Here is a 16,942-nt window from a genome sequence, read left to right as displayed (position 1 = left end):
ACTGATTCATTTGCCTGTCACCATAACCATTATTGCTTGTCTCATTTTCGGTTCTTATAAGTGTATTTCTAAGAGCACATGATCTCACTCATCTAGGCGAAATAATGAACAACATAGACTGATGAACAAGAACAGACCCAGAAACAAGGAGGCATGGATCAGACTGTCGGGCCTCGGGGGGAGGGTAGGGAAGGGTGGGGATAAAGGGAGAGATCAACCAAAGGACTTGTGTGCAGACATATGAGCCCAACCAGCGGTTAAGGACAACAGGGGGGTGGGGGCATGTGTGGGGAGGGGGGTGGGATGGAAATGGGGGGACGAGGACAAATATGTGATACCTTAATCAATAAAGAAATTTAAAAAAAAAATGGCGAACAGTTAAAATAAATAAATAAATAAAATAAAATATGAAATTATGAAACTGTTAGATAAAAGAGGTTGCTATCCATAATGTCAGTGGTGAAGTCTATTACACAAGTCCAAAAGTCATAAAACATTGACCAATTTGGCTATATGAAAACAAAATATTTCTCTCCATTTGCCTATATAAAAATAAACTCTCTCTCCCTTTTAACTCAGAAAGGCAAACAAAACAAGAAAGAAGAAAAAAGAAACAAACTAAAAAACCACACACACAAAAGCAAACAAACCAGAAAAGGACATGTACTATAAATACAGCTCACAAGATACTATTATCCTTAGCATATTAATCACAGCAAATAAAAATCAAGCCCATCCAATGGAAAACACAGGTGCTCTTTAACATGAGAAGCTGCTCAACCATACTCCTTCTAAGAAATGAAATTAGAGCCACAATAAGAATGGTTTTAAACTAGGAGAGGAGTAAAAGGATCCCAGAGCTCTGGTAACAATCTCTTCCCTGTTAGGGGACAGGTGCTCCTATGTTGTTGGGCATGTGAATCCCAAAGACTCCAAGGAAGGAAGTAGGTGATATTGACCAAATTTTCTAAAGTGCTTACAGATGTTTTTCTTTTGTTAATCAAGTACATTAGTAACACAAATAATGAATCAGGTCTGCAGGCTGGATCAGCTTTCACACCCTGATGTTGATAACTGCACTAAAGTTATGTAAGACGGTATCCTTGGTCATAGGAAATACACCCTCAAGAAGTTAAGAGTTACCAGGGTGTTAACTATATCTGCAGGTCACTCTCAGAAAATTGAGGGAAAACCCAGGTCAAGAGCAAGCAAATGTAAGAAAATATTAATACTTGAGGAATCTAGATGAAAGGCATATGAGTATTCTTTGTATTGTTTTTGGAACATTTCAGTTAAGCCTAAAATTATTTCAAAATTAAAACCTTAAAGCAATCTTTATAGGGCTTAGCCTATGCAACCTCTGACACTTGCGCAGATGTGCATTACAGATGCATTTACATGTGTGAAACCACACAGCCACAAACATATCCACTGCAGCATGTTTGTATTAGCAAAAGACTGCACATAACCTGAAATGGGATAGGACCCAGGCATTTTATAAAATAAGATAGGTAGAAAAAAGTAAACTGCAAAATAATATACAGTATGCCATCCATCCTGCTAAAAACAATAGTATGAAACATGAAGACACAGAAAAAAAAACCAGTGACAGCAGCTGCCCTGGGGAAGGATGGGTAAAGGACAAGGATGACCAAGGGACTTCTTACTGTATAGCATTTGTATCTTTTGAATTGTGTGGCATGAGCAAGTTTCACCTATCTACAAAATAATTTTGCACTATCTGTATTCACTAATCACTTCCTATGTGTCACGCCATTCTACATACTTTACATGGACTTTCTCAATTCTCTTCCTTTTATTCTACCATTGCCCCCTTCCCAGAGGAGAAAGCTGACATTTTCAAGGTTAAGTAGGTTGCCCAAGGTCAGATGCCAGTAAATGCAAAAGTCGAGGTACATTCTGAGACCACATCACTTCCCCCGAAGCAGAGCACGCACTACGTGCTCACCGTGTGCCACAGGCCACCGCAGATACAGGCCTGCCCTCAAAGGGAACATGGTGTAGCGGTATAATCATACATGCACAGCAGAGCTTTCTGGACACTAATGGAGAAGTTAAATTCTGTTATAAAAACTGACAGCACAAGGTGAGGAAAGCAGGCGTCTCTAGCAGCCTGTGTGGGCCATGTTGCTGCCCCTGCCGTCGGAACCAGCAGCATATCTGGACTGTTTACAAAGTCTTTGCCAGCCCTCAGCAGGGGGAGGCAGCATGACTATCTTCCTGGAGAAAGCAGAGTCTTGTTCACCCACCCACCTCAGAGCAGATGTTGGAAGTGGAACTGCAGCCTCCGGGAGCTCTTTCCTACGGACCAGGTGCAGGAACCTGGTTACAACACAGTCCTGCCTCTGCTTTGTGCAGTTCAGAAGTGCTGTCCGCCAAGCAGAAGCAGAGAACTGTCTGCTCTTTAGGGAGGGTCACTCAGCTTCCTGCATACAGTCATGCGGTATGAGGTTCCTAGAATGTCACTGTCACCCAAGGACAGTCGAATTCCAGATCCAATGGCAGAGACCAAAGCTGGTAGAACCCGGGGACATGAAGATGGACAGGTGGGTTGCTGATTAGTTTAGAGGCGCAGTGCCTCCACACGTGCCCTAGCACCCTCAGTACCTCTGTGCCAGGCAGGTGCATAAACAATATCACTTCACCTGTGTGCACAGGGCCACTGGAAACCATCCATTTCAAATGGCCAGAATGTGTGCAGTACATTCAATGAGAACACCTACCTTCCATGCAGATAGCTCCAGAAATAACTAAGAGTTCTCGCAAGCTGCATAGGCATAGGTGGCACCGTCACTTAGAGGAAGGAAGCGAAGAGATGGCGAAGGCAGCCATAGCAGTGTAGCCAGAATGCGCTCCAAGAGCCTGATGCCAAAGTTCTTAAAAATTACCTAAAAGGGTTGTTCCAGAGAGCCAACCCTAGGTACTGAGTCTCCCGTGCTCACATCAGCATCAGGAACACAACACATCATAAAGAAGCACTTTTTTTTCTGTCATTCACACTGGTCTTTTTAACACTACCTTCAGCTTACTGCAGTATATGGGATTTTTCTATACATTGGGAATAATTTCCCCCAAATACAGATATGTGACAAGAGAAGTTGTTTACATGCCAATTCAAATTGTTTGGTATAAAAATACTGTTGAAACATACAGCAGAGTTATCCTGGTACCTTAATTTTTATTATTTAAAACTTTAACTCAAGTCCTTTATAAAGACCATAGTAGTGAAAAACAGCGTATTTTTTTAACTACTGAATAGAAAATGTTTGAAAATTTTAATTTTCTTTTCTGTGTGTGGACACAAAGTATGGGAGAAATATAATAAACAAAACAAATTTTTTGCTACAATGCAACTACAGTTCTTTAAATTATTTCAACACCAATGTGTGTCCTACACATTGAATGATTTATGAATCATTATGATTTAATGATTTCATAAATTAACTGACTTAAATGCACCAATGTTACACATTTTTTATTTTAAAAAGTATATTTTACATAGTAAAATTGAAAGAAAATACTGGCCAAAATAAAGTGTCATATAGAAAAATAAAGGGAAAAGGAGTGATAGACAGAAATGAAAAATTAAATCTAAAATTTACTAGAACTGCAAAACCTTGCTCAGTACTGTATATTTAACTTATTCAAAAATTAACCTGTAGAATCTTTACAAACTCTGTAAGCACAACCCTCCCTATTATAATACTATAGGTAAGGTTGACCAGAACTCCATTCTGAAATCTGTTTAATGCTCAGCACAGAAGATAAGTTGATCCCAACCCCTGGAGAGCTGGGAGAGGCAGCAGAATGAAGCCCACCTTCCTCAGTTTGAGGAGCTACTGCTACCTGGACTTGCAGGAAGCAGGTCTGGCCTTTAGTCTGGAGAAGGGCCTGATGCCAGCAGCATGTCAGTGCACCTCCAGAGGTTCTGGCATGACGAATACAGATAGCAGCCAGTGCTAACTCAGACGAAAGGCTCCACCCCCGCTGGGGATCTCCACTCATTCAACCGGTGTATGGAGAGTAGATATTCAAAATGCAAGCACCCTGTGACCTGCCAGGCTGTCCTGTCATAACACAAATATGTGCAAATGGCCCGTTTTCCTTCCTGCCTTCCTCGCTACCAGGAAAATCCTGACGAAAAACTGCTCAAATTCAACTGTCCACTTTCGCCTGGGGAAGGGCAGATCCAGGGGAAAGGAGAGCAGGCTATAGTGCTGTGTGGGCTGAGAAAGGGGGATTTCACAACCACCTGTAAACAACAAGGAAATACATTCTCAGAAGTGAACGGAGATGAAAACTTCATTCCACGCTGTGTAGCAAGAAAGCCCTTGTTCCCCCAAGACAACTGGGGGAGGTAGAGATTTAGAGGCTCTAAGAAAATATTTTCATGGGAAAGCTTCTGCCCAAAAGACAAGAATCTATTTTATTCAAGAAAGATGTAGTAACCCTGTCCCTGTGCAAAGAGACATGCTGAGGGAGCAGGGAATTCAGAAAGGAACACAAGTTACTCCACTACCACAACCGCTAACAGAGACCACAGGACAGAGAAAGGAGGGGAGGAGCCCTCTGCAGGGAGCTTCTGTGAGGAGCGCCACCCACAGGAGTGTGGGTATGGAATGCGAGGAGGGGAGGGAGAAGGCCTTCCTGATGGAGAGCAGCCGGGAAGCATGGCATGCAGAAGAGGTGAGGCCTTGCGGAACAGCAGGAGTTCCACGTTACTGTCAGGTAAATCTGCACCAGGAGAGCATGGGCGGGAAGATGGAACATACCTGTGGGGCTGATTACGGAGGCTCAAAGGACAAGAAGCAGAGATGAGTGTAAGGGAAAGGCTGGGGCTTTAGAGCAGAGGGGCTGCACTTTCCAGGTCAGCAGGGGTGGCACCGTCACTTAGAGGAAGGAAGGGAAGAGATGGCGAAGGCAGCCATAGCAGTGTAGCCAGAATGCACAGCCTCAGAGGCAGGAAAGGCCAGAGCATAGGAGGGTCAGTGACAACTAAGGTCAAGCCCTTGGAATGAGTCAGGGGGAGACTCGAATCATGGGAAGAAGGCAGACCATGGAAAAGAGATACTTTAACAAATTTATCTCAGGGTTTCAATTTTAAATATCAAACGAATACTATGAGGTAGACATTATCAGAACATTCAACAAACATCACCTTCAGAAGAAAAAGAAAGGTATTTCTTCAAAATAAGCAAACATCTAAAGGTTAAAGCACACTGAAATTACCAGGTAGAAATGGTGATTTCTTCTTTATCAGCTTCTTCTCCCTTTTGTCCGGCTTCTCTGGGCTCTCCTGTTCTTTCTCCGGCTCTGCATCTACAGGGTCAGTTGGCTCACTGGGCACGTCGGGAAGGTCCGGGTCCTGACCCTGCACGGTGGAACTCTTGGGGTGGCTGGCGTCGCTGGGGTGTGCTGCAGCTGGAATTGAAGACAGCCCACTGTTTTCTAAGGCTTGCTGAGACAGAAAAAACTCGAAGGTTAGGAGATCCAATGGCCCAAACCTGCAACCAAGTCAGCCTTACCTACAGAGCTGTAATGTTACCACCTAGAAACGTAAGTCTGCATTTCCAAGGAGCCATGTGTAAGTGACACAACCAAAGGTTTGAGGCTGACACATCCCTTCTAATATCTGACATCTCACCTCCACCCAAACATGGTATGGCAAGCTTTGACATTTCCCAATTAAAGGGGATTTTAGTGAATTAATTTGACTTTTAGGTATGTGACCTCAGACAACTCTGGTTGTCTCTGAAAGGATTTGGAAATCAGTTTTAAGTTACACTGGGTTTACTCTTAAGATAGCCGCTGTTGTGCCATCTGGCCAACTTGTCCCCATAGGGTGGAGGAGAGGTTAGCTTTTATAGTAAGTACATACTAGAGAGGAGGAGGAACAAGGCCATCTGTTTAGAAATGAAAATTGGACATGAGGCTGGCTGGTCAGAACCAGGAAAGAACTCCATTCTCCACCCTCCCGCTCCTCCTTTCCCCTCCTCCCCCACGCGTATGGGACACACACACACAGACAGCACAGAGCTGACTCCAAATAGTTACAGCACAACCTCAGGAAACAGTGAAACATTTCTATGTCAACAGGGACAGACACAAGAAAGTTCTGAGAAGCCCATTCTTTTAAAGTAAATTTACTTAGAAAAAATTAGGGCTTTAAACTTTTAAAACGTGTATAGATTAATAAATCATTTAGAATTCTGCACTGTCCACAAGTAATTAAATAAGCCTATTTTACTTCACTATAACTTATTCAATTAGGACACATTTTCAGTGAAGATTCCTTTACTCTGACAAGCGCCCTGTATTTCTCTCTCAGTAGCAACACCCAGACTCCCACAGACACAGCCAAGAACTGGAAGTGCACTCACCTGCAGGATGTCCTGGCTGATGCCCACGGTGATGCTGAGCGGCTGGCCTGGAGGGGGCACCGGGCTAGACTCCACAGGCTCTGACAGCTCCAGCAGCTGCTGGATGACGTCAGTCACCGCCTGTGAGCTCTGCTGGCTCACAGCTGATGGGACCTGGGCTTCCGTCTGCTGAAGAGGTAAAGTCTGAAACAGCGTGGCCTGTTATTAAAAAATATAAACAATTACATTAATTAGTACTTCAATTTTTTAAAAAAAGAAAGAAGCATAACTTCCCTGTAAGCATTAAAATCTAATTCTATCCCAAATTTTAAATATACTGTCTCATTAATTTTTATGTTTTGACACAATAGTGGCTCTTAAAAGATCATATTCAGTGAATTTTCTACTACAAGCATTTAAAGTTTATTAAGTATTAGCAGATACTAGCAATTCAAGATGGGGACTGAGCAAACCTCAGACTCCTGTTACATATTAGAATGAAAGGATAGAAAGAGTTACAAAATAAAGAAAATAAGAAAGAATCCACTGTGGGCAAAAAATTCAAAACTCTTCTGGAGAAGAGAAGCATTGGAGGAATACATGCTCTGTGAAGCTACAGCTCAGAACATTTGAGGAGAGGGCTGATCCAATTCCTCAGAAACTCAGGAATCTGAAATGCCTCGTCACAAACACGGTGTGGAGCAGAGGAAGGAGAATCGACTCTGTATGCTCCATAATGGTGGATGCAGGACATCACATGTCTGTCAAAACCTACAGTACACACAGCACAGCGTGGACTCTGGCTACTGATAATACACAGCATTCTACCCTGGACTCTAATAAAGGCACAAGGGGGAGAATGGACTTCCCTGCTCACTTTTTCTGTAAACCCAAAGCTGCTCTAAAAATTGTTTTTATAGTCTAATAATAAAGAAAAGAAAGACTTTGGGAAAACTACTTTGGACTGACAACCCCTGGCTTCCTCCAGTGAAAGAGGGCAGTGAGGCTTTTACTTTCAGGCAAAAAAAAAAAAGGGGGGGGGGCTCTAAAAGAAATAAGTAAACAATGATTTAGGGAGAACCTGAAGCCTTTTGTGGCACTTAGGTCCCCAGACTAAACACAAAGTCCTTTCTGTGCTGCCTCCAGGGACCCCAGGTTTGAGAACTGGTTCCTTGGCTCATCTCAGGTAAAGGGACCCTGGAGATGAACCAGCTCCATCCTCTGTGAAAAGTTCACATGAGGGTTTGCTGTTGCCTCATTCCAAAATACAAATGGACACAAGGGTTATAAGAATTACATCTGAAAGAGGGAGCCCTGGCAGATGAACCCAGGCAGGCGACTCTAGAAAGAAGAGAACTTTTAGAAGGAAAATGCTAATTAGGTTTCCAAGGAAAGTACAACAAACCAGAAAAGCATGTCTTGAAAAAGAAACAAGCTGATTATGAAGGAGAGCTCCAGAAATTAAAAATTGTACTAGCTAAAAATATCAATAAGAGAATCATAAAATGAAGCTGAGGAAAACCCATAAAAGTAGAGCAAAAAGGCCAAGAGTTAGAAAAGTGAAATGCAGCCTCGACCATGTAGCTCAGTTGGTTGAGCATCGTCCCATGCACCAAGAGGTTGCTGGTTCAATTCCTGGTCAGGGCACATGCCAGGATTGCAGGCTTGATCCTCAGTAGGGAGCGTGCAGGAGGCAGCCAATTAATGTTTCTCTCTCATTGATGTTTCTACCTCTCCCTCTCCTTTCCCTCTCTAAAATCAATAAAAACATATTTAAAAAAAAGAAAAGTGAGATGCAAAACAAAAGCCACAAAGAACCTAGAGGCTGAACATGGGCTCCTAGGCAGTCCTGAAACTGGCCCGTGCCACGATGCTGGGCCCTCACATTGTCCAACAGGGAAAGAGAGGGAGTGTTCAGGTTTCCACAACCCTACACTGCATTTTCAGGTATTTATCAAGATAATTTTTTTAATTATCTGGATTATCATTCCAGATTAGTCACTACATCTACATATTTGATTTGCCTTGTGCCGAAGGATATGGTGAAAACTCTTAGTATTTGGTTGATTTACACATTGAAAATTTCTTAAAAAAATACTCAGTCCAAAATAGAATTTTAAGACTTAATTATTAGGCACTAATCATTCCCCAGTTTCAGGACTTATTTACAACACCCTCTCTGATGGAGAATTAGCTGAGGTATCAATCCCAAGCTAGGAATATTGTGAGAAAAGAAAGGAAAAAACAAACAGTAACCATGAGCCTGACGCTTAAAGACAAACACTCATGTGGGGCAGGAGGCAGCTGTGGAAGCCACAGACTCCCAGCCAAGCTCACTGTAAGCACACACCCACACTCTCACACTTCTGTCCAAGGTCTACTGCCATGACACTGCACTGTGCTTAGATTTTGCCATTTACTATCAATTGAGAGGTGGAAGTAACAGACTGAGGAGGCTGAGCTATAGAATCCCTCCAAAAAAAAGAGTAAGTGTGTGTGTGAAGTCATACAATTTTAAATACATGTACTGAAAAATAAAATTTAGTTCCCCAACCAAAATCCAAAGTCTAAGGAAAAATTATCACTGTCACCTTAGGGAGAAATATAGCTTAAAAGGACATTTGATTTTTAAATTATAGCATAATGATAAAGAATATTCACTGGTGGAGGCCATGGGTGCATAGGCGACCAAGGAGACAGAACCAAACCTCACATCACCCTGCTTGGCCCCGGAGGATGGCTGGTTAGCCAGAGACGGGTAAGATTCCTCAGGGAAGGAACAACCTAAGACAGGCACAGTCGCATAGGGGCCATCAGGAGAGAACTTGGGGGTCAACAGAGGTGGGGCACAGACCTTCACCCCCCCAAGTTTGCAGGGGCCTGAACCCTCACCCCTGCTGAGGGAGATCTCCTGCCCCCATGGCTGCTCAGCTTCACATGCCCAGCTCAAATCGGGACCCAGGTAACAGAGACTTGGCCGACAGCAGATGCCCTCTCACTGCAACAAGACTTGATGGAGATGTCTTGCACCCATGATCCGGGGAACTGGGGTCTATGATATCTAAATCCAGCCTAGCACCAGGAATGCTCGGGGCCTACTCAAGAAGGCAAATAATCCTCTCCACTAATATTTACAGGGTAAAACAAGATGGTTGTTAGAGTATTAAATTGGACAGTAAAATAGTAGTCAAGTTTTCAGACTAATTTAAATTGGCCAATCAAAATAAGCAAATACTCTAGAAAAATCAATTGTACTGGACAAAAAAGCTGTTCCTAAAGTTTTAACTAAAATTTTTATTGGTAGTTCATCTCATGGTAAAATTGCATAATATGTAATGAACCTAAAGCAGTCACATTTTAGTGCAAAAAAGTAAAATTTAAAAGCTATCAAGATTACAGCATAAAATTTCCAAAAGCCTCCCAATATTTAAACCAAAAAAGGGGGGATAGTAGAAGAATATCATGTAAGGAAAAATATCCTGTAAATAAATTACATCTAGAAAATTTTTACTTTAGAAAATTAACTTTCATTTGTAATGCTAACAGGAAGACACCCAGGTAAAACATACATGGTGTCAAAACAAGCCAAAGGAAAATCGTTTGGGCAAAAAAATGAAAAAGGATCGCAAGTCAAATTTATAGAAAATATTACTTTATTAACTTTTGGTCGAGAATATGTTTGTATATTTTCAGAAAACAACTCTGAGACCATGTGGATTCCTGCAACAGAGAGGAATTGACAGGAGTGCTCCAGCCATGAAGACAGAAGAGAAACAGTCCAGAGATGGAAGACGCTGACCATGCCTTGCCATACTAGCAGTCAGCAGATGTGTATCACTGCAGATTGCCCAGGACCAAACCAGAGAGGGTCAGACCTGCATTACCACCATTTGTCCACCATCCAGAACTGAAATATCATTGCTGTTATGTACACATAAATAACTGTTGGACATAGAAATCGGGACTCAAAAGAACTGTTGGCCCAGAAAGAAACTCACTATAGACTGATACATTTGCCTCTCAGCATAACCATTATTGCTTGTCTCATTTTTGGTTCCTATAAGTGTATTCCTAGTATCACATGAGCTCACTCATCTAGGGGAAATGATGAACAACATAGACTGAAGAACAAGAACAGCATTGATCAGACTGTCAGACCTCAGAGGGAAGGTAGGGGAGGGTGGGGACAAGGGAGATAGATCAACCAAAGGACTTGTGTGCTTGCATATGAGCCTAACCAGTGATCACAGACAACAGGGGGATGGGGGCATGCGTGTGGGGGGTTTGGGCTGGGAATGGGGGGGGGGTGTTAATGACAAATATGTGATACCTTAATCAATAAAGTAATTTTTTAAAAAAAGAATATTCACTGGTAATCACCAATAATGTTGCAGGAATTCCAATTCAATAAATTGATGATTCTATTTGTCTTATTTTTATTGGTTCAGGTGATAGTCCATAAATCAGAATCATCTAACACTATTCTAAAATTTAAAAGATTGATTGTTTTTTACTAATTAAAAAATAGTAGCACCATACAACCACATAGAAAAACTTCATAGCACCTCTATGGTAATAAATAATATTCTAAGTAATATTCAATTTTAAAGATTATGAGTGAGATGACAGATTTTGGTAAAAGAATATTCTACCAGCCAGCTCACTGAACTTACCGTTAAAACATGAGCAGTCTCTGCAGAGCTCGTGGAGTTCTGTGGCCCACCCATATGCATCTTGCTGATATGAGTGTTTAAGCTACCTAAACTTTTAAATACACAGCTACATTCTGTACAATTATAGGTAGGGCCATTCTTGACCTTAAAGAATAAAAGAGAAAAAAATTATTTTTTACACTTTTTTATTAGATAAAAACATTTGAATTAGGACACATAATTGACCATTGCATTAAAAATGACAGAAATAATGTAACCCTTTAACTTTACTTTTTCCTTTAAATTAGATAGCTCTAGAATAAATGACCCAGTTCTTTGATCAATATTGTAGTATGAGATTAAATGAAATATCAGTCTTTTTTATATTAGAGTAAAAAAAAGTAGTTGTCAGTTATTATAATTTAGTAAGAAGATGTCTGATGTATGTTCTCAATTTCCTAAAGGGTTGCACACAGCCCGAAATGAAGGCTAGACAGACACAGATATAACTCTGACTGAGCATTCATGGGATAAAGTGCACGTTAGGAAGGATGGTCAAATGGTAGGTGAACTTGTCATCACCAGTCCCAGCACTGCATGTCAGCTGCTGCAATACTACAACACAGTCTGCAGGGGAAGGCAGGAAGTGAAGGGGCAGGTCCAAGCACCTATTCTCTCACCATCATCAAGCCCACCTCAATTACTACATTGTGGCGGCTGCCTTGAACTTACCTAGATAAGACTTTCAGTCTATTCCTAACACCTTGTGAAGAGATTCATCCCAGGACTGAATAATATTCAGCAACTAATCTTTAGAGGAGGTTTCTGGAGCATCTCAGTCTGTCCCACCACAGGCCCGTGTCTCACGGCTGTGCTGACAGTCACCTCCGCAGCCCCGTGAGCAGCCGCACACCTGGGAACCCCACAGCCCACAGGCCCGGCTTACCTCCGAGTGCACTCTCTGCACGTGAGATTGCAGGTTCCCCTTCTGAGAAAAGGCAGCAGGACAAAAGGCACAGGCATGGGGCTTTTCACCTGTGTGTTTGATCATGTGGGTCTGCAATGCCCCCTTCTGGTTAAAGGCTTTTCCGCATTCACTGCACTTAAAGGGTCTTTCACCTAGGGAGAGGGGAGAATGGACACAGAATTGTGAGAGCCTCTGACGGATTAAAACAGAAATACTTTGGTTACCCAGACTCAGGACCCCAAACCATCCTTCCAGCTAGAACATCCCCCTGTGACTGCAGACTCAGATATCCAATTGCCTACCCCAAAATCTCAAAATTGACACCCAGATTACATAGCAAACTATGGAAATGCCAAAGTTAAATTCTAGGTCTAGCGGGCTCTGGGCACATTTCTCTCCTGTGCACCACATCGTGAGTCATCCAGAGGTAAGCGTGGTCCACACCTGTGTGTATCCTGATGTGTCGAGTGAGCTGGCTGGGCTTCTGAAACGTCTTTCCACAGTGCGGGCACGAGTACGTGAATCCACTCCTGTCGACATTCCGATTGTATGACCTCGTACTTGACATCCTAGTATAATAAAAGGGGTGCTCATGAAGTCGTCTCCCTTGTGTTACAAACTCGACAGTAAATCCTTCCAGAAAGGTTAACTGGCTGGTCAGGAGAACATGCTTCAGTGAAAAGTCAATCCCATATAAGTGTGTGTGTCCCCCACCCACACATACGTACATACATACATGTATTAGTTTTGTGTATCCAATTGCCGGAAACCAAACATTGAGACATTGGAAGTTAAATGTGAAAAGGGAATCCGGAATGCTTTGGTCAACCTTAATCTCTCTGAATGGTCAGAGCTAGTCACTCATTGTTTAGTTGAGACATTGGTAGTTAAAGCAACTTTTACCTGTTAAACATATGTAAATTTTTGCTGATTGTCTATTATTGGAATTTCCTGCCTAAAGGATATGGGTGTATCTCAGAACCCCAATAAAAGGGATGGCAAAGGCCAGAGCAGTGAGTAGTCCTCCCACTAGAGGTGGGCTCCCACCTGGCCCCCCATTTACCCAAATTGATTCTTTTCTAGCTTCTCTTCATTTTGATTGCGGCCTTCTCCAGAAACCGGACCTGAACGGGAACCCTGAAACACGCGGGACGTGACAAGGGATCCCACATCCAATATCATAAAAATTCATTTTTCCAAATGTAATGACAGAGAAACAGTTTGTGTTTGAGGTGGAATGCCTCTCACAGACAAGCTTCGCCTGTGATGGTCACACACCCAGGTCTGCGCAGCTGTAATCTGTACCTCCACCTGCCCCTCTGCTACTTCTTCCTGTCCCTTCATTTCACACCACCTGATAATGGTGACCTCCCAAGTCCTACTTCCAACCACTCTGACACCTCCACTGAGCATCAACCCCCTACCTCTAACTCTGCTCGACCTCCGGGGATGGCTCAGGGTGGTTCAACTCCAGTGTGTCGCAAGCAAAATTCTTTTCTTTTTTTTTAAAATTTTTTAATATATTTTATTGATTTTTTACAGAGAGGAAGAGAGAGGGATAGCGAGTTAGAAACATTGATGAGAGAGAAACATCGATCAGCTGCCTCTTGCACACACCCTACTGGGGATGTGCCCGCAACTAAAGTACATGTCCTTGACCAGAATCGAACCTGGGACCCTTGAGTCCGCAGGCTGACGTTCTATCCACTGAGCCAAACCGGTTTCAGCAACAAGCAAAATTCTTTATTCCTAACCTGCTCCTCTTTGTGACTGGAAAGGGCAACCCCCAACGCGCAAGTTTAAGTCTGGGGAGTAGGGCCCATGCTTCCCTCTCCCTGACCCCGACTTCAAGTGCGTCTCCAAAGGCTGCTGGTTTCACCCCAGAACATCTCCAAAGATGACCCCATTCCCTCTCCAATGTTGTCTTCCCGCCGTGCCGATTCAGTGGTCTGCCGCTTCAACCCCACCACAGGGCAGCCACACCACACCTATAGTCAGGGCAGGCCGTTGGGTGTGTAAAACCCTCTCATGGCTTCCCCCGCATCCAGGATAAAAGCCTCATTCCCACAGTAGCCTCCAAGAAAGGCCCCATAGTCCCAGACCCTGTGTCCTTCAAACTCAGCCACAGCACCTGCCTGGCCTGGTGGGCTCTCACTGCCCAGATCAAAGCGATTTTACTTCTCAATACAACCACCTTCTGAAATGGTTGCACTGACTGATTCTTTCACTTGGTCCGTACCAGGCACATGTTTAAACCCTAATAGTCTAGTTTTAGAGCTCATAATATTAGTAACCATGCCTGTATTTAAATACACACATACATCTGCAAATTGGAGACATACAAGTACCATGGCTTGACATACATGTTTCTACATGTATGCTAAGCACCATGTCAGGCTCATGTAAATTGTAAATAGTGAGACAGTATAAATAAATCAATGCATTAAAAAGGACCTAAACTGACCCTCACTGATCCTACACAGTGTTACCTGCCCGTAAAAACAACACCAGCACCTTGTTCTACAGTTTCAACATTAATATACTGATTAAAACTGTCTACCCACACAGCCTGGCACCTATTTTTAATCCCTGAGCTCAATTTTCCTACTGTAGATATGAGCTACACATTATAAAAGACATCCTGACACTACACCAGATTAGCCAATATTTTTAACCAATCACAGCAAAATTTGCAATTCTTAATACATTATACAGATTTTTCCCAAGCCCAAGTAGAGGCTCATACCTAATTTTGTAATGATTCTTCATGTGCTCCTTCAGCTGCGCTGCCGTCTCGAACTCCTTCCTGCAGGCCTTGCAGGTGTGGGCCCGGCCCCCAGCCAGCTCCTGGCGGTGCTCCTCCATGTGCAGGGCCAGTTGGCTCTGCAGAGTGAACTCATCCCCACACTCGGAGCAGATGAGGTTCTGCAAAAGAAACACCATCCATGAGCACAGCTAGTATTGTAGACAGTCGATATGCAAATTATACTTTCCTTTGGAACAGACACTATTCTCACCTCACAAAAAATATATCATTATCCAATATAATAAAAGCCTAATATGCTAAGTGTCTGGTCAGCTGGTCGGCCATTCAACCAATCAAAGCATAATATGCTAATGATATGCTAACGCCACTCAACTGCTCGCTATGATGTACACTGACCACCAGGGGGCAGACAGTCAACCAGTCACTATGAAATGCACTGACCACCAGGGGGCAGACACTCCAACTGGTAGATTAGCTTGCTGCTGGGGTCCGGCCTATCATGGAGACTGAGCGAGAAGGGCCAGACACACCTGGAGCCCTCCCACGGCACCTCCCCTCATCCACCCCTTCCCCGATTGGCCCCCAACACTCCGATCAGGGGGCAGGGCAGGCTGGCCAACCACCCGCGGCTCCTCCCCCCGGCTGGCCCCGCCCCCAATGGTCCCCCATCTGGGCGGGCCTGCCAGACGCCACCCATGCACAAATTCGTGCACTGGGGCCTCTAGTGTCTAAATATGAAGGTAAAAAAACATTTTATTTTTTTGGTTGGTAGAAAAAGATAGAAACACAGGGAAAAGGAGGAGAGAATAGTATAATTTTTGAGCAAAGTAAATTGTTTCAAGTTGGCTGTTGGGTGACTGGCATTTTATCAATCTATGCTATGAACACTCGACAGAATGGCGACAGCACAAAAGGGTCAGGAGAGAAGTTAAGATTATAGATTGATAGACCACCTCCAAAGAAAAGGGAAGCCGATAAAGTTTTAGATGGAAACATCTATCATTCTTTCACTTGGTTTATAGGTAGTCGATTACAGAAAAAGTCTGGCACTCTGTCCAGACGTGGCCCACTGAGCACCTGAAACAGGTGGTCTGAACAGGGCTGTAGAGGAAGTATAAAATACACAAAATATTTCAAAGACTTACTGCAAAAAAAAAAAAAAAAAAAAAAAAAGAGCTCAAGCACTATAATATTTGAATTATAATATTTTGGATGTATTTTCATAAACATATTAAAATAAAATTTATGCTTTTTATGATTTTAATATGGCTACTATAAATTTTAAATAACTCATATTTCAATTAGATAACATGATAGCTACATGCACCTGGATTGGTTAACCACTCCATCTCTGTGAAATAGGGACATCGGTACCCTGCCCTCACCCAACATCTGAACTGCAGTGAAGTGAGTGAATGTGTAAGAGGTGAACAGCATGGACAGAGGAAGTCCTCACTATGACTTGAACAGTAGAAACTCCCGATTTAGCACAAGGTTCAGTGAGCTCACTCACGAGGATCGGTAACATAACTGTTTACTTAGACGATTCTCAAAATGATCTGTCCAAAGATGAAAAAGAAATGAGTGTAACCTAGCAATGGTATAAACTGTTATTCCCAAATAACAAAATATACAGCTATTACTTTCCACCAGTGTTTTCTAAGTACTGTACATAGTCTTAGAAATGTATGTAACTGACATTAAAATGAGGTTGCTCATCGACACTACTCAGAGCATCCTTTGCAGAAAAAGACGAGGTTGGCCCTAGCCAGTTTAGCTCAGTGGAAGGGTCCATTAAGGGCACATACCTCAGTTGTAGGCTCAATCCCTGGCCCTGGTGCAGAAGGCAACCAATCAATGTTTTTCTCTCTCTGTCTCTCTCCCTCCCTTCCACTCTCTCTGAAAATCAATGGAAAAATGTCCTCAGGTGAGGATTAACAAAAAAAGAAAAGAATGACGATGAAGGGAAAATATTTTGAGCAATCCATAATGATTTCAACTAAATAACTTTAAATTGGTATTATTATATAATAATTTAAGGAACTAACAAGTTATTAGATTGTCAGTATCTTGTTGAAAATAAAGAAAATTCTTTCTAAGAAACAATCAAAAAGAAAAAAATACCTAACATAATTTGCTGCATCTCTTTTTAAAAAATCACCTCTGAGCTCCTGAA

The 16,942-nt window shown here is 42.7% G+C and overlaps 1 protein-coding gene across 1 annotated transcript in view; it reads right to left on the bottom strand.

The window, feature by feature from the left end:
• ZNF236 (zinc finger protein 236) overlaps positions 1-16,942 on the bottom strand; it is an 84,263-nt gene that overhangs the window by 47,314 nt on the left and 20,007 nt on the right. The window contains exons 4-9 of the mRNA XM_054724239.1: positions 14,746-14,924; positions 12,444-12,568; positions 11,979-12,151; positions 11,054-11,197; positions 6,402-6,599; positions 5,251-5,479 (exon numbers count right to left, since the gene is read on the bottom strand). Of these exons, the coding sequence (XP_054580214.1) occupies positions 5,251-5,479; positions 6,402-6,599; positions 11,054-11,197; positions 11,979-12,151; positions 12,444-12,568; positions 14,746-14,924 (1,048 nt within the window). The remainder of the gene's footprint in view (positions 1-5,250; positions 5,480-6,401; positions 6,600-11,053; positions 11,198-11,978; positions 12,152-12,443; positions 12,569-14,745; positions 14,925-16,942) is intronic.

Source organism: Eptesicus fuscus, chromosome 12 (genome assembly GCF_027574615.1).
Source record: "Eptesicus fuscus isolate TK198812 chromosome 12, DD_ASM_mEF_20220401, whole genome shotgun sequence".
Lineage (NCBI taxonomy): Eukaryota > Metazoa > Chordata > Mammalia > Chiroptera > Vespertilionidae > Eptesicus > Eptesicus fuscus.
This window is presented reverse-complemented; position numbering and strand designations above follow the sequence as displayed.